The sequence below is a fragment of the Agelaius tricolor genome, unplaced genomic scaffold, assembly GCF_023055355.1.
Source record: "Agelaius tricolor isolate 1412-34295 unplaced genomic scaffold, bAgeTri1.0.p SCAF_10, whole genome shotgun sequence".
In the NCBI taxonomy this organism is placed as follows: domain Eukaryota; kingdom Metazoa; phylum Chordata; class Aves; order Passeriformes; family Icteridae; genus Agelaius; species Agelaius tricolor.
The window spans coordinates 9,762,286-9,788,859 of record NW_027269270.1 but is presented as its reverse complement, the minus strand read 5'-3'; the positions used below and the strand labels follow the sequence as shown (position 1 = coordinate 9,788,859).

At 39.1% G+C, this 26,574-nt stretch overlaps 1 protein-coding gene across 1 annotated transcript in view; it reads right to left on the bottom strand.

Annotated features, from left to right (window-relative positions):
• Positions 1-26,574, bottom strand: part of BMPR2 (bone morphogenetic protein receptor type 2) — a 105,797-nt gene that overhangs the window by 13,969 nt on the left and 65,254 nt on the right. Inside the window, exons 4-10 of the mRNA XM_071434671.1 lie at positions 11,644-11,754; positions 11,031-11,122; positions 8,786-9,016; positions 5,257-5,371; positions 3,512-3,672; positions 2,259-2,406; positions 1,165-1,301 (exon numbers count right to left, since the gene is read on the bottom strand). Of these exons, the coding sequence (XP_071290772.1) occupies positions 1,165-1,301; positions 2,259-2,406; positions 3,512-3,672; positions 5,257-5,371; positions 8,786-9,016; positions 11,031-11,122; positions 11,644-11,754 (995 nt within the window). The remainder of the gene's footprint in view (positions 1-1,164; positions 1,302-2,258; positions 2,407-3,511; positions 3,673-5,256; positions 5,372-8,785; positions 9,017-11,030; positions 11,123-11,643; positions 11,755-26,574) is intronic.

The window sequence follows — 26,574 nt, the reverse complement described above, 5'->3', positions numbered from 1 at the left end:
GCTGTCAAGCTTGGTTCTTCCAACACCACATTTGCCAACATGGCTATAGTTAAAACAGCTGTTGTTTGATTTCCTATATATTTTGGGCACTGATTTCTCTTTTTTCCTCTTCCCCCTTTGCCCCGGAGACTGGGTGGCCAAAAGTGTGTAAGAAAAGCACCTCTCTTGGAAGCTCTCAGCTGGGTTACAACATGTTTTACTGCAGTGCACCACTGCAGGCTATGCTCCTCTCTGAAAGCAGGCTCCTACCTATTCACACCAGGTGAGGCCTTGGGCCCCTCCTTGTCTGCACAGTAGCTACAAACTTATCAACCACCAAAGCCTCTGAAGATTGAAGGGCATCATTCAATATGGGAATAACAAGAAGTATCTTTCTAAATAACAGCCAAACACGGCATTTTCAGATTTGCAATTCAGCTGTGTTACCTTGTATCAGGTGGAATCCAGTCGCTGTTTGCACTGCACTTTGCTTGTAATAAGACAAACAGCCCCCTCTAAGCCAAGGGGATTCACACTGCCTGAACTTTGCTGCAGATGAAAGCAAGCACAGGCTCTCACCAGAGTTCAGATGACTTGCTCTAACTTGTTGGCCCACAGCAGCAAGGTTCTAAGCCATAGCTGCACTCACTCAAAACAACAAGCAATGTTATAATGTTTATAGTCTTGAAAAAAAAAATTGCAGATCAAATGAAGCCATATAAAATCTTTTATGTAGTTAAAATGAAATTATTTCTAGAAGCTTTAGCCTCTGAAAATCTTGAGGTCTATACAAGTTCAAAAAAGTTTATTACAATGTTTACCAATTTTAGTTTTGGAAGAGTATATTGATGTTTTTTACCAGCTATTTAATTGATATCCTAGTTCAGTTTTATTGGTTTATAAGATGTCAAAAGTCAAAAAATGGCTTTGTGTTTCTCATTCAGCACACAGAGAACACATGGGCACTTAATGCACAATACTACAGACAATGTCTAAAATTAAAGTAACAGGTTATCTTCGGTAAAAACTGAATTCAGTATTTAAGAAGTCCATGCAGAAACAGCTCTCAATCCTTAAATACTAACAAAGAGGAAAAAAACCCAAACCCTAAAAAATTGCTTTTAAGAAATGAGTACACCCTAAAGCTGGTTAAATCACCGTTTCTTTGAAAATATTCTCTCTCACCAGGCTGTTCTCCTTCCATGCTTCAGGGAATTTTGGTCTTTGCTTCTCTCTAGACACCAAGACTTGCATATCTTCAAAAGTGGGATGGTTTCCGACTTCAGTCTGGAAAGCCATCTGGTACTCTGGCACAGATTCCCCTGTTAGCAAAAGAAAGAAATGAAAAAAAAAATCAATCACAGATTAAAAGGCAGAGCAAAGGCTTTCAGTTGATGAAAGGCATTATCAAAGTTGCTGTCTATCGAGATGTTCCCCACTTTCCCCAAAGTCGAACTTCCAAAAAAAGCTGAATTAACTGCAAATGAATTAAGTGCTGTTCAGCAACCTTTCAAAGAATAGCATCCTGAGACTGTGCTGGTTCAGTGGCACGTTTGGAATGTCTTGGAACCTGAAGATGACACTGGCTTTCCGTGAAACACCACTGACTGATGATGTTCACTTCATTTGGGAGGAAGCCCAGCAGGCTTACAAGCCTCTGCACACAAACTACAGCTGTTTGACTGCAGAGAGTATGCTGCATTTCAGATCCATTCTATATGCTGGAGCTTGGGCAGAAGATGGTGCATGTGGCACAATCTCACACGTAAATTTTAAGTCTACTTCCTTTTTGTTTATGTTACAGGTAGGGAGGATTTCCCTAAATTTTCAATGTCCTATCATAAACAAAAGTACAACTGACTAAAGGCTACATTAAGCCATAGCATTTTTTCATGGTGAAAAGTCTGAAAGACACTTCAAGCACTTCTATCAGTTCTCAGAACTGGAAACGCTGCCTTTGCCATCAGCCTAACTCTCAGTGTTTTTAAACTCTGGACAGTAATAATAACAACAACAATAACGCTCACATGGCAGCTAGCAAGAGGCCTGCGAACCGCCGGAACAGGTCATACCGAGCCTTTGGGCAGGAGCCACACCTTGCCCCCAGACTCACCGTCCTGACAAGCACCACCTCGAACACTAGATGGCACCGACTCAATGGCAGAAGCAACTGAGGGAACCGCTTCCCTTCTCCATTTACAAAAGCTCGGGCTCAGGAGTGGCTTTGGGTGCTGGTGCCACTGCCTACTGTTACGGTTTTCTGCAGTTCTTTTTCTTACCTGGGAAGAGGTCTGTACATCTCATGAATATCTCCCAGTAGATCAGGCCCAGAGCATACATATCGACTTGTTTCAAAGCAGATTCACAGTCCCTCAAGTTCACTGCTCCTTCAAGCACTTCTGGAGCCATATAGCGGATTGTACCAACCTGGGGAAACATCACATCAAAGCTTCACATCAGGAAGGAATTTCCAAGTTCAATTAAGTTTTTTAGTGCCCTATTCTGCTTGGTATTCTCTACAATTGAGGAAAACACAGCTCCTTCCTAATCAATGTCCTCAGTTTCTAGATTCTTACCAGTCTAGTCATAACAAAACCTTTCCCCTACTCTGCCACTGTTTTGTATGTACCAAACAAAATTATTTTGTCCCTTACTTAATGTTCTCAAATGAAATACGATATAGCTGATACAATATAGTTTCTTTTTCCAAATTGCTCTGTTAAACACCAAGGTATGTATGATAATGGAAGAGGATCCTGCTGAATAGGAACTTGTTCTCTATTCCTGGACTGTCAGCAAGGTGCCACCCTACAACTCCCATAGTCAAAGTTTATTAACAGTCTTGGAAGATACCTATTCATTTTCACTAGGACATGTGTTAGATTAGAGCACTTACTCATCAGTACTTGTAGGACAGTATTTTGTCAAAGAACTATTCCCCATCCCTGCATTTTAACCAGCAGTTTCCCTGTTTCTTTGATCAGTATGGAAATATCTAGATGGAGCTCTTCTGCACTAGGTATTTTCAATTTAGCACTTGCTTTCTAGAGGGGAGCACTGTGTAGCATGTTCTTTGAATGACATATGAAGTTTTTCTGTAAAAGCACAGATAACAATTACACTGAACTATTAGGCACTCTTTACTTAAAACACTCACTGTATTTCAGTAGCCTGTCTTAGCTGTCAAAGAGAAGATGCAGAATGTGGTATGTCACCATTTCAGAAAAATTAACACCAAAACCAAAAATTAAAAGCAAAAACAAAGAATGTTTGGTCTTCATTTAGCATTTGCAGTACAAAACCAAAGGAACCTGTACGTGGCAACCAAACTTACCTTGTGTCTTCTCATATCTCACACAGAAACTTCAATCTGCCAATCTATCACCTTTCAAAATGGCAAGTTTGTGATGAGTATTTTGAAAATAAAACCAGTTTCTTCCTGTAGAGGCTTCAGCCCCTTCTCACCCATACTGCAGTCATTCCCATTACAGAAATTGTATCCCATGAACATTCATCCAGCCATTGTACTCACCTCACTAATGGCTGCATTGTCTTCCTCACCGGGTCGTACCAGTCTGTTCCCAGTCAGTTTCATGGAGAGCCCAAAGTCACTGATGACACACGTGCCATCGTTCTTCACCAGCACGTTGCGGCTGTTCAAGTCACGATGGGATATTGCAGGTTTGTAATGCTCTGTTTGGACACACACAAGTGCTTTTACCATTTCAGCAATTCTACTGTTTGGCAAAATGAGAGAACCTCGTTATGTCTGCTCAGCTAGTATGAAAAGAGAACCACCTTACTTTTTAGAGAGCTAATGTTTTTGTTTCTTTACAATGAGCTCCAGAGGAAGCCATCTAGAGAAAACTGACTGGCACCCAGAGTTTCACTGTATCTGTATGATATATTAGGCTACTGCCATACACAGTTCTAATGTTCACCAACACTCTTCTTCCCAAGGGGTATTTCAGCACGACTTTGGCAGTGGAGACACTGTGCACCTAAACACAGACCTGCTGCCACAGCCCTAACAGCCATTGCAAATACTCGCTGTCACTTCCACACTCCTGTGTCAAATGCAGCACCAATTATTTACATTACAATTGGAATTATCATTGGCACTTATTCAGAAGGTATGCAGACAAAATTATTCCAGAGAGTCTGAACATGTTCATCTTGCAACGGATCTGACCTTTTCCAAAGAATAATCTCAGTTGTTCTGATTTTTTATTTATTTTGTTAGTAAAGCAGCCAGCAGTACAGAACTCGTTTTAGTGTGGAATTTATTCTAGGTGTTCCTTCCTATGTATTTATTTTATGTGTTTCTTCCTAGCATTCACAGACTGTGGCTGTCTCTCCTTTATGATGGAAAGCTTACACATTTTCGGTTGCTAATGGACACACCTGTCTGCACATCTCAAAATGATGAAGTTAAGATGATAGCTGCAGTTTCAATGGCACATAGGAATACTGATTTGGGTATTTTCAGCACTTTTAATAGCATCTTTAGGTGTCATTCCTTGTTAGTGCTCATGCTTAACATTTGAGATAGTTTGAAATTTTAATCCAAACATTAGCACCTTAATGTAGATATAATGAAACCAGCCTTTTATTTACTGCCAAAACCCTAACATTTCAGTGCCAGGCCATATTCTGCAGCCTGATACATCTCAGAATATCTACTTTATAATTATGATACTTCAGCTGCTGAAATAGTGAGTGCAGCACGCACACAGACATAGATAGATCCCAATCAATACACTGTCACAGCCAGGATTCTAATAAAGTACCAGAAAATCCAGCAGTATTGTTTGTACACAGCAAAGACTAGGCCCAAACTCTCAAACAAAAATCCAGAGACATGATAAATAAAACTACAGTGGGGTTAGAATATTTAATTTGATAGCATACGGTTCACATACAAACTAAAAATTGCTTTGGTGACTTCTGAACTGCAAAAACAGACAACACCTCATCTGTTTACCCTCTGCCAGAGAGACAGGCAGTGCTTCAGCTCCTCAGTAATCTGTTGCCATGATACAGCAGCACTGCACAGCTCTGTCTCCTCCTGCCTCTCCCACCTCAGACCCAGGGCTGTCACACAAGGGCCACAGAGCCACAGCATTGTTCCCAAGGAGGGAACAGAGCAGAAGTTCTGAGCAATCTTTATTTGCATTCATCAATTCCTGCTCACAGTAGGATAAAAGAAAGGCTGGAATCTATGGCTTGACAGAAATAAGAATATACTGAGATCTTTGCATCCCTTCCTGGCCTTACCTCCTCGAGGCAGCTCCGTGTGCAGGTACGCCAAGCCCCGCGTTATCGAGTGAGCCAAACGGCAGGAGCTCACCCAGTCACTTGTGTGGAGACTCAAATATTTGCACAAAGAACCCTGAAAAGAACCCCAGAAAAAGACAAAACAAAAAACACAGATTAAAATAATTGTTCAGTAGAATAACTCAAAATCTTTTGGAGATTCAGCTTTATCCACTGCTTCTAAAAGGTATAAACCTGCCACTGCTTGTGTGTTTACCCACGTTTTAAAACACAATATTTGACTGAAATTTCATTCTAGTGCTGCCATTTTGTTTCTCCAAAGTGAAATATGAATTTTATCACAGAATAACAGGGACTGCCTCTAGAAAAAAAGATATTCATTATAAAAGTCTTGTTGTAGAACAGAATAAAGGTAACTGCAGACGTAACAGCTTGGGTTTCTAAAATGTGGGCTTTAGACCATTGTCACTTACAGAATACTCAATGTCTCTCACAGGTCTTGCTATAATCTATTTATGTATCAAAACAAAAACACCCCAAAGGCAATTCCAAATAGGAGTGAGTCCACATGCACTGAGGAAACATGGAAAAAAAGAATGTCATGTTCCCCTTCTCTTGAAAGTGAAGTTAGATGTGTAAAATGAGGGATCCTCTAGTGATCTGTCACGAAATCTCTAAGAAAACCAGAAGGAATTGTGTCCGTTATGATACTGAGATATTCTAGAAACTGAGATTGCTATCCAAAACAAGACACTGCAAACTGTGACACCTTCAATGCACAGTCCCCAGTGATTATATACTTAGTTTAAACAAACCAAATCCTCCAGCATAAAGCGCAAGTAATCTGCCTAACTAATTTCTAACAGAAATTTCACATTTTTCCTTGTTTTTTACAGTTTTTAAGAAATATAAGTCCTCCTATTAGCCTCCAAATGTCATCAGCTTAGCTTTTTTTCTTGGCTTAGTGGGTTGAGATGCCAACCCATTCTAACGGAGGCCACAGGACAGTTGTCATGAGGTGACTGGGAAATATTCACTGTATTAAACCAGCTTCAAGATCTTTCTGCTGCAGAGCTGGCCCACCACCAGATGTTTTTTAAGCGAGCTGAAGGCTGTGACTTTATGCTTTTAGTGAAGTTAAATGATAACCAGGAAACATTTTAGCCAAGATTTAGAGAGAGATATATTTGTATTTAAGGCTATCTTGTCAGATTCATGAGTTACACGTTAAATTGGGGATATTTGTTCTGACTATAATTTTTATCAAAGATGATATTTTTAACAATCAGAGATTCTATTTGTGTTTTAGAACAATTTTTCTGTTGTTCTAAAGGGACAAGAGTGTCTGACTACTGGGATGATAATTCTGTGGCTATTACGTATTTCCTGCTATGCCATGCCTCACAACTGACTCCTTTACTGACCTGCTACACCTCAGAGTCCCATCAGAACAGCATGCTGATTGATAAATGCACATATCATTCCTCTAACTTACCTATTTCCTTCGGTCTGAAGGCATGTTTGGATAAAAATACAACCTGGCTCAAACCCATCTGTCTTGCTTTCACCAAGGTAACACCAAGAACAATTTTATGTGTAAAAATGCCCTGGCTTGTGTGTTCTTATTTTCAGGAAGGAAAGTATTATGAGGGAGAATGATGTTTTGGATGGGGAATATTTCATCTGCACATCTTGTATTGGTTAGTCCTTATTGAAATCAGATTTATGGCTCCAGTTTGAACACTGGAATTCCCTTCTAGCAGGGCTGCCACAGCAGGCCTCCTCTTCTGCTGTTAACTCCACATACAACAGAACATCTGCTCACTAAAATACAGATCACACTGTGCATTAATTACACCTGCTGTGCACTTTTTCCAATGACTTCCAAACAACCAGTGGATTGATTTTAGACTAATCTTGCTGTTCTTAATACCACATTGGGAAGGAATCTGATAATATGGACTCATAAGCTTCATCTGTACATTTAATCAGGTCATTAACAGAGCCTATTTACATAAGCAACAAGACACAATTTTCAATCAAATTAAATTTCAACTGAAAATCCTTTCATTCGAGAAAACAGCAAAACCAGATCACCTGTGAAGACAGTTATGTTGTGCCCTCCTAGTAGCAGAATACTCACTTGATTTTACTTAAGTTTCATTTTATTACATGAAAACATGCCAGTTTTGTCAGAATCACATGCTTTGCCACTGTCCATCTGGTATGGGCACAACTGACCTTTTTCATGGTCACTTCCAGCTTCTGCAATCTCTTCTTAGATGCCTGTCTTACAAGCTGACATGATAGAGTGTGTTCTCATTTAGAAGTTTCTCTTAAGTCACTTTTTATATTTGTGCTTTGCTGCCTTAAGTTTGTATATAATGCACAAGTGTGTAAATACATGCCTATGTTTAAGGTATGTATTTACATGGCTGCATTTAACTTGCAATACAAGCATATACACAGAGCCTAAAGAACCCTAAGACAGGCCATCATTACTGCTGTGTAGCACTGTTCTGCTCCTTTTTGCTATTCAAATAAGCAGCTATTGTCCTACTGCCTAAAAGATCAGGCTTCAGCCATTCCCTTCACACCCTGCAGGAAATGCAAGTTTGCTTACTTGAGACTAAAAAGCTTGTTAAAGAAAATTATTCGATTGAAAAACTAAGGTTCTTTCCCATACACAGGCAAACTCCCCCCCCCAAGATAAATTGTGACACCATTTTTTTCATTTTTATATCTACATATACATATATCTACATATTTTTATACGTATATCTTTTTTTGCATTTTTGTACATATATTTTTATACATAAAATCATACATTTTATGATTTTTCAGGAAAGCTATTCATATTTATACTGTGTATTTTTTAAATGTTTCTATTTCTGTGTGTACACACACAGACCATGAAGTACCCTAATCCATGAATTTGAGAAATACAAGCCTTCAATTGGCTGAGGAGATTTGAAGATATGGTTCTGGAAAGTAAGGCTGCCTTCTTAAGACATGTCCTACATCATCAGTATATGCCACAGAAAGCTTTAAAGAAGATACCAGGATAAAAAGGCACCATGATTTATAATACCATAAACTAGTTTGACAACAATCTTGTATCTATTACATTTCACTGTAAAAAACCCCACTATTTACAGCTACTGAGCAATGTCATAAGACAGAGATAATGTCCTAAGAAGTTTTAAATTTATTAGATTACTTTTAAGTAAAAACAACTCTTCAAATTCTGTCATTGAATAAGGACAAAATTGACTAAAAAAACCTTGCACCAAAACCAGGAGCAAACATTCCAGAGCTAGGAATTTGTAAGACTTCATTTGGTAGCACTAATCAGGAAGTCTGAAAAGGTATTACAGTAACCCACAACAAGATCCATTAAAACTGTCATTGATATGGATTATTTTTGCATTACTGTCAAGAAGCACCACCAAAACCTTAAGTACATCCTTTTCACGTGGTTATTCTTAGGATTCTTAACCAAGCCAACTGATTTCCTTGAAGCACTTACATTGGGGTAATATTCCATCACCAATAAATATTCCATCCGGCCGTCTGCAGTGAATCTCTCATCCCCCACAATGAAGCGGGCGATGTTCTCGTGCTCCATCAGTGGAATCCTGTAAATGTTCCTCTCATTGACAAAGTTCTGACGATTGGCAAAAGAAAAGACTTTCACAGCAACTGGACGTTCATCTAGGGAACCTTTATACACTGCTCCGTATCGCCCCCGGCCAATCAGCTGCAAAAACCAGAAATAATTGGTTCACAAAACAATAGGTGAAGACAAAACCCGAGTTTTCACTCTACAAGAATTGCACGCCAACTTTTATCCTGACTCATACTATAATACAGTGAAGATAGCGAGTATTTTGTAATGAAAACCAGAATTAGAATGCTTTCATAGAGGCTATTTGAAGTTAGAAACCTCAGCACAAGCCAACATAGGCTTTACTAAATTGATTTATAATCTGAATATCCAGTACATATATCATAAATAATCTATTCAGTACTTTCATATACAGAATCAATAAAACACATGTGTTTTGTGCTGCTAATTCTCTTACAACTTTTGTCTACTAAAGATTTATAGCTTTTATGTGATCAATTTCATTTCACTCCAGAAATCACAGACTTTAAGGGAAATATTTTAGGTTTAGGACAGTTTATAAGCCTACCTTTCAGTTTAGTAGTAACAAAATACGCATTTGTAGTGCAAAATAGATGCCAAAAAAGGGTAAATAGATTTTACCAGAAGGAAGTAACTAATTCCTGACTACCTGTGAACATTTATTCTAGCCCCCACTATGTTAGACAGTCTTCAAGAATGGCCTTGCACATCTCCATAGTAACTGCAGAACAAAGAAGCGATCTCTACTCTAAGCCAAAATGCAGGACCACCTTCAGGAAGAGCCCTCATTTCTAAAGCTCAAAAAATTCCAACTACATAAGAATTTAAGCATCTATTTAAAATAATTTTCAGGAAGACCCATACATGAAACTGTAAGGATTTCATGAGCCATTTTTTTAACTTTTTAAATACTTACAAATAGAGGAGGAAGAGAAAACAGAAGGAATAACAAAAGTAATGTTTCTAAAGATTATAAAATTGTCTTACAGGAAAGTTTTCAAAAATAATGTATCATTTAATGGAGAGACTTTCTGTTTCTCAGTCCTTTGATATCACTGGGTTGCAAAGCAGCAGCAAGTCAGTTCAAGGTATGAATGTGGAATGTAATCTACCCACAGAGATGTCCAAAGGCAAGTACGGGTTTAAACATTTGTCCTACAACACCCTGTGACTGGAGGCAAGGGGTCAGCTCCTTAGGATACAAGAAGCAGGACAGAAGACACCATAGCATTTCTCTCTCCCAAATTTCAGACTTGGAGAAAGGCTGCATTATCGCTACAAGTGCTTTCATCTGGGGCTTTGCACATTTCTACAAAACCCATTGTTAGGCTCTCCTAAACTCTGCTTCAAGTACTTTTTTGGTGTCAGAAGACACCTAAGGTTCTATGCTGATGAGTGCTGACACCATCAGAGCAACTCACACTGCATGTCTGCAGTCTGCATCTCCAGGTGGGGTTTCTACTGGGAAAAAAAAGAAAAGCACCACTCTGCATCTCAGTCGTTCTACTTTTTTTTTTTTTTCCTGGCTAAAAGGTTTTTAAAATTCCACATGCTATATCAAGCACACCAACTGGAAGCATAACATTTAGCAGTTTTGTGATGATACATCTAACACCAAGCTGAGCAGAAAGTTCTGGTTGGCCTCTGGTTGCCATGGAGCTGGATAGCGCCCCACAGGGAAGAATGACTACACAGAAATGCACCACTACTGAAATATACTGCCCTATCTGCAGTAAATTCTATTTTCCAAGAGTGTTACTAAAGAATTTCAAATTCCTACAGTAGGACACTGTATTAAGAGCAAGCAGTGTCAAGCAAAACAGATGGATCTTTTGATGCAATGCTGAAATATAGCACCTTCTAATTTTCCCCACTACCTCCGAGTGTTTCTTTTTTTGTTCTCAAGGTAAAACATGTTCTAGCTAATGCCAATAACATTACTAACAAATTAGACAAAATGTACCTGCAGTAATCCCTTTTTATTTTAATTTTTTCTTGAAGCTGTGATTTCGAAGAAAATATTACAGGAGCACTGATACATTCATTTCTGTAACTATGTCTGGGATATGATCACAAGCATTATATTGAATAAAAATGAAGATTAATAACTGAGTTGAATATTTACCTCTAACAACTTTAGATTATCCAGATCCAATGAGGGCTCTGATGCTGCTGCCTCCATCATGTTCATACTGTGCAAACCTTGTTTACGGTCTCCTGGGGAAGAGGGTGAGGAGGAAATCAGCCAGTTTCCTTTCTGGACATGCTCCAAGTGAAAAAAATGCAACTTACCTGAGACCTGGCAGAATTACATATTGTAGGCAAGGATGAAATAAGTAAAAAGGAGTCCTGTAAAATCTTCTCAAAGTCAGCAAAATGAGCAGTGAAGGTGCTGATAAGCCACAAACTACAGATACCTGCTACACAACTGTTTTGATAATTCAAAGTCACTGGCAATAACTATAAAGCATGTTCACCATCTCACTTAAGCTGTGCTGAGCAGAGGGTTTGTGGAAGAAAAATGGGTCCCAAAATGCCAGCTTAGAGATGTCATAACTCTCTCCAAACTGTTATAAAAGGGATATCACCATAAAATGTCAGAGAGGAGATAGGGGAGCAGCATTATGTACAAGCATATAACAGGGACTGGGGAGAGCAGAAGACCTAAGTATAACTCTGAGCAATAACTAAATAAACAATGGAAAAAAAACAATGCCAAAAATATTGTCAATCCCTACCTGCAAGCATCCTGTATCCAAAGAACAGAGCAGCTATGAGAACAGCCAGTACAGACACAGATGCCAGGGCAATAACGATGGTCTCATCTCGATGAAAAGAATGAGAAGAATCTGAAAGCAAACAAGATGAGGACTCTTTAACTGTAAATTTGAAAGAATCAACACTATAAAACATGTAATTGTTATTACAACAATGAGAAGAAAAATGTACTCTGGATTGTCAAACATCCCACATCCTTTTCCCCTCAAAATCTAGGGATGGTAAAAGAGTTGATCAGCCCAAAACAAGCTGGGCACGCATCCATCAGCAGCCTGGCCCAGGCTTCCCTTGCTCTGACAGCAGAAAGTGACTCTTCTTTCTATTTGGCAAAGTTCAGCACAGCCATACAAGGCCAAGCTGATGCAGTCCTCATCTGTGATCTGTGCCTTAATCCAGTTTCCTGGTATGAATCAGGTTTGTCACCTTTACAAGGTTTTTTTGTTGTTTTTCCCAGGACAAAAATCTCATGAGTTTGCAAACTGGGCTGCAAATATGATGAAAATTGAATGTTTCACATTCACTCAAATACCTAAAACATACATAAGTCCATTTAAGCAAATATTTCAAAATACTTTGAGGTTTTGATTTGTGTAAGTGCTCAGATAATTTTTGGCATAATTCTTAATATACAAAAAGACAGAAGTATCTCTACAGACTGAAGAAGGAAACCTGAAACAAAAATAAAACACTAAACAAAATGAAATGAAACTACTTTTATTGAGTCTGTTGTAAAATACCATTTGACTCATTTTTGTCAAAATGAGTATCTTGCTTTTTCAGGTTTTCTTGGTTGGGTTTTTATTTTCCCAGAGAGGAAAAAAGATTTCCTGAAAACATTTATTAGTGCCTTGAAATGTTCCTCCATGTCAGAGTCCAGTCTTGCTTCTTTGCAGGCATATAAAAATCCAGCCACTTTAATATAAAAAATTATTAGTGCAGATACTCTTCTGGTGTCAGAATCACTGGAATGTGGCGCTACAAGACCTCATTTACTTTGGCTTCAAAACCAAGTTTGGGAACTATGTTTAAACATGTTTTACATACTGCAAAAAGTACTCCTTAAAAGACTGTAATGAGACCTAACTAGGCTAAAACCACATATAAATGCACACAAGACTTAAACATTGAATAAACTTTTAGGTGAGACTGAAATACAATTTATCCCAATCTATGCTAACTGAATAAACTGACAAATTCACTTTTCTTGAATTGCACTTAAAAGAAATTCAACATGATTCACTACTTCATATTCTGAGTATGGACATACACAAGAGAACCATGTAAGAAGGAAAAGCAAATTTAAAAGACAACAACTGTCCTTTTTACATAACCACCATGGTAAGGGGAAATAATGAAAAGCTGGTAGAATAGAATGCCAGAGAGAATTTCAGCTGTGACAGAAGTAGGTGAAAAATCATCTATCAAAACCAACATGCAGCTCATATCTGATACTCCCCTTAAATAAAACAGAGCTTGTGATAAATCACAATACCATCAAATTTATATTTGTTCTGTCAAAAGAAATACCATCACTACTGGTTTTGATAAAATAACTTTCGCCATGAAAGTAAGTTATTGCCATAGAACACTAATGTGGAATATTAGCTGTGACTTCTGTAGTGAGATGAAAAGATACACATTACAATTGTCATCTAAATTATGTATTCAAAACATAGACATACATATATATTGAAAGCCACAACATCATAAAGGAAACTGTTACATTATACAAACCTATATGAAACATGACACAAGTGCAGGCAGATGAGTAACTGCTGGCAGGGAAATGGTAGTTTTGACTTTCATATTTTTATGAATGAAATTTACATTTTATTGGGTTATCTTTTAAAATATATATTAAACGTGGAGGGTTTTGCATCAGTTCAAGACAGCGCTAGCACGTACTAAGGAGTAGCAGGCTTTGAGAGACTGACCCTTGGGTTATAATCCCAGCTGTATTTTCCTTGACTGCAGAACTAGAGCACTGCCATTTGCTACCCTCCCATTGCCAAATAACCAGCAATCATTTCCCCCATGGTTTGCCAAATGATATCTGGTGCTCGAGTTTGATTGCTCTTCTTTAGTTTTCTGTACAATCAAAGGCTTAACAACATGCCTCCATCAGGAGGGCCCTCCTCTACCCTGGAAAGGATTTTGCAGTTCAAGGGCATCCTGAGCAACACCTTCTTCCACAGCTCTGGCTGCCTTGGCACACTCCCCTTAGAAGCCTGTGAATGTTGACATTCTGCAGGCTGAAGAGATACCAGAAAATCTCAAGACAGCATTTTGCTCGCATCAGCAGCTGAAAAACACACAAAGAAAAAGGATAATTTCTCTCTCCTTCCTTGATGGACCATCCCTTCTGCAGCCTTCTTCTGTTTAGTTGTGCAGCCACCAGGTAACCTCACAGACGTCCCCAGCCTTCCAGAGGAAAGAATGTTTTAATTTTTTTTAAGGAGAGTTGTTTCATAAGAATTTTAGATTGGTATATCTTGAACTAGTTTTCAATTCTTACAAATATTTAAAAATAAAACTGTTGACATTCCAACAGCCAAATCAGTCCTACAGTGCAAGTTACTACTGTCAGGATGATGAGCAATAGTAATAAATTTAAGAATATTAAATACAAATTTCTTCGTAAGGGTAAGTGAGCATCTCAATGGAGTGATAACATGCAGCTCAAAACAGCATGAGTGAGTAAAATGCTGTGTGTGACAGCCAGTCATTTCCCAGCAAGGACAACTTCACTATCTTTTGCTTGTAAATCTACACTAAAAGGAAAGCACAAAAATCCTGCCATGACAAAAGGTCCAGACAGCTCCAATTCCTCCCTCTCCTCCAAAACTGTTATTTCTATCAACCCTCTATCTGCTTTGTAAAACAACTACTTTTGATGTTGTCAGATTATCAATCTTTCTTAAACAGAACAAAAAGGATATGTCACTTATCAACCCAGTTTCAAAACTTGCCAAAACTTAACAGAACTCTTATTAAAATCACTGATTTTATTAGTCCTTCTCTGGATATATTTCATCTTTAGTCTTTTACACCATACTCACCTTTAAATGCCTAGCTAAGAACCATACAGGACCTCTCAAGGCATATGGAGAGGTTCACATTTGCTCTTTTATATACTTCTAAGCAATTCATACAAGTTTTTTATATACATATGCACAAGAGTCATAATTCTCTTGGTATTATTTGGAGATATGTTTTAACTAACTCACCAAAAGACACATCAGTGTAGGTCAATAAAAGTAGTCACTAACCTTTAATCAAGGCACTTTTAAAATAAGGATGTAAAATGCACAAGTATAGAAGATTCTTTTCATGCTTTTGTCCATGAACTTATGGTCTGGGTGAAAACAACCACGACTCATCATGATTAGGACATTCATTATGAAAGCCATGATTTGATATTATATTTTTCTGAACTAACACTTGATTGGTCTTCAACTGTTGACAACCCCTCCCTCAAATCAGTGGACTCTGCTTTTCAAGTTTATTTACAGGACCAGACACACGCCCTACAGCTTCAGTATTTCTTCATCATGTCATTGTACAAACTGACTTTAAACATGTCTAAGAACCACTCAATAATCTCATTTGAATTTTTGGAATCATTACCAATATTTGGGTACATATTGACAAATATCAACTGATTTAAAAGCACTGTTTTCAGATCTCAGACTGGGAGTGCTGGTATCTAAGTATTATTCCCAAACCAATGCATTGCATAAAAAAAGCAATGTCATAAAGAGCAGAATTAGCTGCAGACTCTAGAAAATCCAAGGATTAAGGAGTTGGCTGCTGAGCTAAATTCTACCTACAGTTGTACACAGAAGATCTTGTCAGAGCTTTCTACTATTTATGTTACTGTAACTGAAAGGAAGGCTAATGAAGGTGCTTGTTTCACTGCTATTTGTTAGTGAGGCTTTATTTCCAACTTCAACTTAGGCTCCCTGATCTACACCAAATGCGCCACAATGAAAAACTGAACCAACAGAAACTGCTCTAAGGCCCAAACAACCTTAAAAGCCAATTTCTTATCCCACTTGAATGGGAAGGGGAGCAGTGCTCACAGATCTACTGACTCTACAAGCAGCAGTACAAAGATTCCATGTGGAAGATACCCAGCATGTACACACTTCTGTCTTGAAATACTTTGCCAGTAATTCTTACAGTCTACCAAGTTCTACCAATCCCATCACAAAGAAATACCACAGCAGACAGTGTAAATTGTTTTTTCTTTAAAGTAAGAAAAAGAAACAAAGCACAACTCATCAAAACAGAAGGACAACCTCCTTCTCGCTGGGGAGCAGCTGGTAACCAAGAAGCCACCATTCCCAGAAGTGTCCTGACCTCATCATCAATAAAGGGCTTGTTTTCAGGTTCCAAAACCCGAGTACAACAGCTCCTGTGTATGGACAAGGTACACACAAATAATTGGGAATGTATTTCAGAGCAAACCATGAAGAGGAATGCTTCCAGTATTCAGTTAGAAGTGAGTCATCTGGCTGAACCCAGCCCTGCTCTTGGGACACTCCCTGCAGGCACTTCTACCACATGAAGCATTTCTCTCCCTTTTCTCAGACATTACTGCCATAACAGTTTCCAAGCACTTATACAGTATATTTGATGAATTGAGGTTTTTGGATTAAGCTTCCATACTGCCACACATGGCAGTTGTCAAACTGCAGCCTTCCTAACCTTCCCCAGGAATGACATACAATGAAGAATACTGCCAGTGCTAATGGCATCAGGAAGAACAATGTTTTTTCTTCAAAGTAACTTTTCCACTATAAACATAAGCTTGTAATATTAATTAATGCAAAAGTATTCCAATCTGCGCCTATGCTTGAAAAAAACTTTTTATTTCCCTCTAATTTAACTTTCAAAAATTAAAGCCTCTTTTGTAGGCTTCCTGTTTCCATAATTCAAAATTAGCATTTATCCTATGACCAAAGAAAGTTGTGAGAAATGAGAGAAAACTGAGAGAAAGCCAGGTAACAAGAGCCAATGGCAAATGAGTCTGTAAACATACAGAACTTCCTGGGAGCCAGAAAGGGGATGCACCATTCTTCTATCTTCCTTCCCCTTCAGCAAATACTGTGAGAACTGCAGACAGGAGGCTGCTCTGGAAAAAGCACCAACCAACCCACCACCACTGCCAACACCATAGCATCAGGTCAAGCACCCACATCTGTGCTCTTGGAGAAACATTGCAGCCTGGATGATGAACTGTGAGGAAGCCAGGCAAGTTGTCATATTTCCTACTTCACCATTCAACACATTGTTTCCCCAGTACTATTACTGAAATGAGAGGGTATGAAGCAAATGGAATGGGAAATGAGGAGAAGGAAGGACAGTCTTTTCCCTATGGCAGCTGAAAGCTGTCCAGAAATCTTCTCTCTAACCCTCCACCAAAGGTGCTACACTGCAATGGCCAGAGAGCTCCCTGGGACGCCAGAGAGGTCACCATTAAAATGAGACATCTAAAGACAGCCATGAGAAGAGGCACTAAGTGTTAACTAAGTTGAAAAACTAGGAATCCCAAGGGGGAAAATTTGATTGTGTAATTAAAGGCTGTATCCCAACACAAACACACAAAAGGATATGGCCTTGAAACTGTGCAAGCAATGACATTGTTTCCTTCTAATATCTGAATATGAAACCTTGGGCTTTGGAATGCTGTTTCAATGCTATATATTTACATGGTGGTGATCACATAATAAAGGACATTTGCACATAAATTTCCACCAGATCTCTATATTGCTATTAAAGCTTTTCATTCCATTTTCAGAAATCTGCCTGCTCTTCATGTAAATGACTCACAGCTGTGTATCTGCCACACACTAGTAAATAATTCTAGAAAATATATGTGTGTATTTAAGTTTTGAGAAGCATTGTATAAAAACATTTTAGACAAACATACAATTATTCTATATAATCAAAACCAGTTTAAAAGTAATTACCTATGTTCCCACAGGATTTCTGGTAGCTATGTATCAAAAGCAAAGTGATCTCAAAGCCGATCGGTACCAAAATATTAACATTTCTTTAATTTGCCATATCACACATAAGTAGCAACATTAGTCTTAACAAATGAGGAAAACACCATCCTTTAACCTTCACAGCACAACAGTAACATCTGATTGTTCAAAACAACTACAGCTGTATGGACTCTGATCAAAGTCAGTAAAATTACACAGGGATTCAAAAGATCTGCCCATACAGATCACTTTAAAAAGAAGCAGAGTCTTCACGCCATCCTCCAACTATTTCTTTGATGTGATAGATTCAATATGTTCATAGCCAATCTGGTGCACAAGTTGCTCTTCCATTAAGGAATCTCAGTGATAGCGAGGATGAGATCAGAAGGAAGAGGGAAAGCTTTTGGTTCTGTCACCAGCAGTGTGAGATGGAGGCTGCAGGGTGGGGGCAATGTGGCCCCCATATTTGCAGATAACTGCAAATATGCTCTGCACATCAGAAAGAGGCCTTTCAAGTATATTTAATTCTACTTGCTTTTAAAGTCACATTTCTTTTCACAGTAGCCCTGCACAATTTTCATGACATTGATAAGATCTTGATCCTTTGAAAAAACATACAATTAGCAATCTTTTCCAAGGGCTCACAGACCTCAATTACAATCTGTTTATCTGTTTTGTCTACACAAAGCTTGGATCAAACGTGTCCTCAGAATTCTCCACAACTAGTAAAACATGCATCCCTTACTGCATTCTAGCAGCACATTCCAACCAAACCAAAAGACATCATAAGGTCTTTTTTCCTCCCCTCCTTTCTGGACAGTAACCAACATTTCTTTCTGACCAAGTGACCATTGCTTCATTCCTGATCCACTGTCCAGCAGCAAGAGAGTACAGTCTTCATCACATTAGAGCAAATGACAAGAAAGCCTCTGATATAAGCACTGTGCCAGAACAACCCAAATTGTTTTATGTAAATCCTAAATTCATTCAGTGAAGATAACAAAACATGTAAGGGGGAAAAAAGTACAAAATTTTAACAAAAAAAAAATGTTAGTAGCCTTTTAGATACCAGGGACACAGGTCAGATTATCACATAATGAAAAGAAGAGTCCCATCTACACTGATTTAATTAAAAGCATTTAAACCTATATTTTTAGTTAAGTTGGAGTTACAAGGTTGGAATACCTTTAAAATATGGTCTACAGACATTTACAATAAACTCCAGCAGGAGCTGTTCCCAATTTTCTATTAAATCTATGTATAGCTGAGAATGATGAAAGGAAAAAATAGCATTTCCTAACAACTTCTGCTATTGACCTAAGCTTTTACAGGTGCATGTTTTAAAACAACTATTACCCTAATTCTGTTTTATGAACCCATGTATAAGAGGTAAGTTTGCATCTTTCTGTAAGCATTTGACAAATTATTAATAAAATTAAGATCCATGTCCAAATTTTGTAGTAGGACTACAAAATGTTATCAACATGACCATCTTCAATACTTAAACCAAAGTTAAGGTAAGGAACTACTCTTTCACATAAAATTTTGGAGGCACTTGAAGGCACAATGAAGTTAGCAAGATAACTTCTATGGAAGCACAGTGCACACGCAGATGGAAAACACAATGGGAACTGGTTTTTTTGTGGGAGATGGTGCAACATTCTTTAACAGAATAATCCTGCCAATCCATAACCCTAAGGCAGTTTTCTTTCATAACTGAAAATGGATGTTTTCCCTGGACTTAACAGCAAGTCTCTGGTTTCTAGTCTATTGGCTTAGATGAAACAGATAATTTGCACTTGCTTCCAATCATTACAGTGTTTGAAGAAAAGATTTAAACAGTCACAAATATGTTTCCACTTTGCACTTAGCATCATCATATTTGACTGATTTTAACTTTTTATATAAAATTTTATATACTTATTGTCATAAGGTGCCCTTTATGACACATCTTTTCATATTTTTCTCCACATCGGGAGAGCTAAAATTTTAATACACTTTTCACATAATCACATCACTGTGTGGAACCTGGATGTCAGAAAGCACCAGTCTCTCATGAGACTTGCAGTAACATCAAAACCTGGCACTCATGCATCACAGATCCATCTGCCTCCTCAGTGAATGCCTCAAAACATCATACAGCTTGGGCTGTAAAATTTATTTCCCATAATGTGCTCCAGAGGAATCCTGCTATAGCTGGAAGTCAGTCATCCGTGGTGGCAGAGTTTCAGCAGGCAGATCTCTCTTCAAAAATCTGCTGCCGGAAAATGCAATTTGAATGTAAACTTTGTCTCTAAAAGCCCTCCTCTGCCCTTCTCTGCTGTACTGGCTGCCACCAAGCACCCAATCTGGAGTTTTTTTTGATGTTGAAGATTGCCGTGATACATCCAAATCAAAAATGAAGCAAGAGTGGTAATGTCTTTGGCAGGAGAGTGGGTTATGAAATCCCTAAGTGCTCTTTCTTTGATGACTAGATACAGAGAGGTGAATTAGCAGCTTGTCACATGTGTGCAGAAGAAATTAATGAGTTCATCAAAACCCAACAAAACTCCTCTTCCTGCCTTTTCTTCTGGGAGTTCAGGGATCTTCAGTATTATTTCTAACACTACTGAATAGAACCTTATAATCATCATCTATGTAAAATAAATAGCAATCCTAACACAAAACTAAATCTAGGTTATTCTTTCTGAAGTTCCCTATATACCAATAAATATTTGATTACTAGAGAGATAAAAGAAGTATCTTGCTTCTATAGTCAAACTGTTTTTGAGTACACCTCAACCTTACCTTCAAGCTAAATGGAAAGCTAATTTGAGCACCTAACAATATACTGGGGACATCTTCCATATTGAAACAAAAGTCAGAAAAATGTTTTTTAATAAAAAGTCTGAAAATAACATTTACATTATCCCCTTATATTCATCTTGGACCAACAGGACTTCCTGCTTATCAAACCAAATGGTAACACCAGCTTTAACATATGGCACCCTTCCAACCTCTGTAATGCACTGGATCAAAAACTACATGTGCTGCAATGGAAAAAAATAAGTGCTTCAGAAAGCCTCTTTAAGGATATTTGAAGTTATTTTAATTCCAACAGGTTAAGAGCCACATATTCCATGTCTGTAATGTTCCCAGGCACCAAAAATAGAGCCCAAAAAATTACATCAAAACACTGAAACGCCTGTTTTTATACGGATGAGCTAACAACCAACCCCTCAGATCCTTCAGAATAGGCAGCTCAGATCCCTTGTGCTGCATTTTTCATGTCTCCAAGAGTGCTGAAGCCCAGGAATGCTGTCTGCCAGGCAGCCAGGCTCCCCCTGCTCCTAGACAAACCCAGCCCCCCGTGCCAGCCCTCCGGTCGGTGGGAAGGCGAGGCAGGCGCAGGCAGCGTGGGACGCTGGGCCTGTCCCAGCAGGTTGCAGCTGGGCACACCTGAGGGAGTGGCAGTGCCTCTGTTCCCAGCACAGCACGGAGATGTGCTGCTGCTCCCGCGTGGGCAGGGACACTGACAGCTGCACACCTCCTCTCACTGCCTTTCAGCAATAGCTCTTCTCTCTTGTCAACCTTAGCAACAGGCAATGAAGAATGAACTGATTTAAAGGACATGATTGTACAGGGTGTTTATTCCAAAACATTTCCCTAAGCATGCAATGAAATCTGGATTATAGCACAATTTTAGGCAGCCAACCTGTTTCAAGTACAAGCCCAAGATCAATACAAACAGGGTAAGAACGAGTTCTGACAAAATCTTTCCTTATACATTTGGTTTATGTCCTAGTATTCCAGATCAGCTAAACCCTAAATCAGCTTAATATTGTAATCCTCAAGTGTAATCCTCAAGTGTAGCAAGTATTTTAGTACTAAAACTTAACTTCTCCTACTCTCTTTAATTCAGGAACATATTTCTGTACTTCTAGTACAACTCTGTAGAGTGTACATTCTTGTACGTAACAGGTTTTGTGAATTTAAATTTGAAGGCCGACACTACAGAGTTGTGAGTTAAACCTGTCTGATATTTTAGAAATATTCACAGTTAGTAAAAGATTGTGTTTGTCTGGCTAATATAAATTCAGACAATGCCTGTATTTTGCCAAAAGGTACACATCTGCTCTAGCTCTTACTATCATGGTTTAGAAGGAGAATGTAACATGAATGTACATGTCCTGTTTTCCCATTAATCCTACCTACTTACTCGCTTATTTTCCCCAATCATCTTCTCTACCTGGCCATATAGTTTCTAACTTTAGCAAATGCTTTTTCTAGGACTTCAAAAATATTTCAGAAGTCTTCTGTAATTTTAAGATGAAAATAATCATTACATTTCTCTATGCTCTAGCATTGTACTGGTTGGTCTTACCAGGTATGTCCCAGATGAAATGGGTATTGGGAGGAACTGAGCAATGAAGCAGAAGTTGGGATCAGACAGAATTCCCCCTCCTACCTCACTCCAGGGCGCCTGCAGAACGCTGTGAACAGCATCTCCCCTTCTCTTCCCCAGGACCACTGGCAGTCTCACTCAGTCTGCATCGGTGTCTCAGAGTCTCAGTCCTGCTCCTCACTCGGTCCCACCCAGCACAGGCCATCCCTGAGGACACTGCTTGCCCTGTGTCCCTGCCAGTGAGTGGAGAAGGGTGGCAGAGCAGCTGAACCTCTCCTGGTTCCTGCTGAAAGCCACCTCTCCTTCCCAGCTGAGAGGCCTTAGCAAGGGCTGTTTCCCTCTATTGTCCTTGCTTAAATGGAGATTCAGATGGTTTCTGGGAAGGAAGAACCTCTCTCTCAAAGATACTGCACGGACAGGAGACGCAGCTATTTGGGGACATCCTCAAGCAGAAGGAAATAAAGGACAGAAAAGGCTGTGGGAACCTGACAACCTGCCTGTGAGGAGGAGGCAGTGGCAGGGCCAGCACTCGGCAGGGCAGGAGCTGACACAGTGAGAGGCCCAGAGAGGAGAAAGGCTTTAACCTCCTGAGGACCCCAGCAAAATCAATAACCTCCTCTGCCACACAGCTTCTGTTTCCAAGGCACCAGCTGCAGTGACCTTCTTCAAACAGAAAACTGCATCTTGTATGAGGGCACACAAGTGCACCTTAGATATGTGTAAATGCATTTTCTTTTCCTAAAGGAAAGAAAAAATTTTCAGAACTTGAAATATAAAACAAAGAGAAACTTAGATTGTGTTTCTGGCTCTGACACAGAACAGCCTGATCTTAGGTAGGTTACTTTGCTTCTTAGTGCTTTATGTTAGCTAGGTATATAATAGGGAAAACAGTACCTCCCCTAACTTCAAAGGTTATTCTGATTACTTTAAAATAGCATGAAGATGAAAAAGGCAATAATGATAAATGGCAATCCTTAGTTTGCACTTATGCAAAATCCCTTTACAGATCTAAGTGCTTGATTTCAGATGAAATACAGACACCGTTTGATGTTCAGCTCTTGCAGCACAAGTGCCAGCTCAGGCATCCCTTGCCTCCTACTCCCAGGTGCTGTTCCAGCCCAGCAGTGCCCAACAGCTGTGCTGCACAGCCACGGCTCTGCTGAGCTACAGCAGCCAGCGGGGAGACCATGGGAGGGGAGGAAGGACCATATCTGAGGCAACTCCCTGCCAAAATAAATATACATCCATCAAGTACAAAGGCTGGCATCAAAGCTATCAATTCGTGTTACAGCTGACTTCACTTGTATAACATGTTCTGTCTGCCCTACAGTAACAAACTTGTTTCAAACCAGGAATAAATATTTCAACACAAATCTGAATAGGTCATGAGGAGACATTTCATAATCCTATGGAAATGACTTGCAAATGATGTTGGAATCTGCATGATTGCTAGATGAACTTCACAGACTGAATAAAACATACTGAATGATATGGCTTCTGTAACTCTTCTACTTTAAACATATTTTCCATGTAATAAAAACTTTCTTAAATGAATCCCTGAACTGGTCACAGCCCTGAGTATTGGTTTCAGCTGTTTTAATGATGCTTTACAATTAAACTGTAAGTCTAAAACCTTCACAAGACATTTATTTACACAGATACTGTAGAAATTAGAATGGAAAAAGGAGCCTTTAAAAAAATGAATATAAAGAAGTCTTCTGTCAATCTAATTTACTCAAATCCTGACCGTACCATGAAATCCTATTAAACGAAAGACAAAAACCTCAAGTCCCATTGAGCAAGTAGAAATCTTTTTTTGCAAAACAAAAAAACCAAAATTAAACTTGTGACAGACTCATTTCTGACAGGTGCTCCTGCTTTAACACATCACAAACTATATAGTCACAGGCAAAGTTTTTAAATGGCTCTTCTGGTTCCCAGCTGGTCACCATCAAAGCATTTCTACACTTCACAGAAGACACTTTTAACACATCCTAGTTTGGTCACTTGAAATTTAAGACACCCTCAATCACTAGTCTAGATTTAGGAATATGCAACTCTATAAGCCTCCTCAAAGTGAAAATACATAACCAGGACAAAAATGAGGATTTATGATTGCAAATCAACTTCATGCTTTCAGCCTTATAGCTTCATAGCCTATAGCTTCATAGTTGGGGTTTTTTTTCCTTTTTTTCCTTGCTTATTCCTTCTAACAACTCACAGGTAATCACATCAGTTATGCCTCTGAGAAGATATTGTCTTATTGTTTTAGACAAGAGTTCTGGTTCCATTCTGTCCTTTAAAAAAGGATATCCAAGTTTTCCGTGAGTTTTATGATGCTTACACAACACACTTCTTTCTTTCACACTTTTTCTGTCTAAGCTGCCATTTCCTGCAAGGTTTCAACACCTGGAAAGGTCTGTCAGGAGCCCAGTTCACTACAAAAATGTATGAAGTTGTCAAGTGCTTGACCACATTTCTAACAAACAATCAAAAGATAGATCCATTACAGGTGGAAGTTGATGGCATTTGCAAGAACATATCTGCTTCTCAGAAAAACCTGCACCTACCTGATAACTGTTTCATTCCATAAGCATCTAGAAAGAATGGAAAAGCCTGCCTTCCAATCTCATTTCAACTGCTCTATCATAACACAGGCTGGCATTGTGCCAATAGCACTTTTGGGAATAAGACATAACCCATTACAATTATTACCAAGACAGTGCAAGAAATTCACGTCATGCTTCTGGCATCAGATGTGCTAGGCTACTCATCAGGTTTGGCCTAAGCACTATAAATACCTAAAAAGTGGCAATTTCAATTCTTACACAGGTAGAAAAAAACTAGAAAAAGCTCTAAATTTACCTGCTTATGTCTACCTACCAACTCACATGCAAGTGTGCAGGCATAAAATGAACATATGATGAACATTTAGGTGACACATGATCTTAGCTAATCAAATACTTGGTGCTGTGTCTCTTATTCAACAGGAAACTTCTGTTCCACAGCAATCATGGCACAATGACCACACAGCCAGAGTCTTCTTAAATGTAGGACTATGCTCACCTCCACTCCCTGCTCTGAGTAGTCTACTACAGACTATAATATTACACACCAGCTCAGTGTAGGATCAAGCGCAGCAGAGTTGGGAGAACCTACTCAGACTGATATCTTTAGTACTTTATTTCATTTGGTCTATTCTGGAATATATAGTGAAATCAAGGATTCACAATTTATGAGTTTCCCCTCCCTTAGCAATATTTAATTATTATTGTCTTCATCACAGGTATCTAACATTTCAAGACTATCATGAAAATTTCCCCCTCCACTAAAGAACTTGCTGGTTTCAGTTTTAATTGAAATAATAAAAACAAAACCGCACCAAACAAACAAACAAAAAAAAGCCCCCTCCCCAAAAACCCCAAACCAACTAACCTTCCTGAAAATAACACTTAAGTGCAGAAAAAAAAGGAAAAGTAATGTTAGCACACCTGAGCTAAATACTGAAATCTCAAATTAGTTTCAAACCTTTTCCTTGATGCACTCCCTCCCACTGCTCTTACTCACTAACCATTCTCTTTGTGCCAGACAGAAGTCTCCCATTTAACCCTCCACAGCTGGCCAGGGACAGCCTGCACCTCCCTGGGCTCTGTGTCTCTGGCCTGGGGACAGCAGCCCCAGAGTGCCTGGCACAATGCTCAGAGGTGTGTGTGTAATGCTCCTGCCTGCAGTCTGTACTTATTTCACCCACACACAGCTCCAGTTTGCTCCAGAGATGCCATGAATGGCTCTGCAGCTGGGAGTGTCTCACCCAGGGTGAGCAGGGCTCTGCTCACCCAAACCCACGGTGGGGGCACAGCCCAGCCTCACCTGCAGGTAACAAGGGCAGGATGGGGCTGCTGACCCTGCTGATACAGGCAGAGAAACTCAAGTTACTCCTCAGACTCATTGAAAAAACCAGTTAAAATATTTTCTACATGTTCATCTGTCATTGATTTCTCTGGTTTTCCATGCCTTAATTTGCAGTAGTTTTCCACATTCTCTCTGCTTTCCCACAGCACTGTGAAACAGCAGTGTCTGGACCTGCATCCAAAGGAAGAACACTGCTCACTGCAATTCACTGAGGCTCAGCATCATCCATTTTGCCTTAGTCACTGCAATTATATCCTCAGAGAACAGAAATGGAGAAAAACAGAAGCACAGTTTGAATATAACCAATCTGTATTTGCTGCAGTTTGAATGTCTACCCTGTCAGGAGTTCATGTTGGTGTGAATGTGGGTATTTTCTCCATGCTTGGGGGTTATTTTGTCTGGTTTTTCTATTGGGGAGCAGGGGGTGGATTTGGGTTTTGCTTCTTTTTGAAGTTTTTATGTGTGTATTATATTGGTTTTAGTTTTCTTAAAGAGAAAAACCCCCCAGGTCAAAGGAATACATACATAAAAACTGTGCTTCTGTTTTACTAGACTAGTACTAATTTATTGGGGTTTAAAGCTATATTTCTACATGCACCACT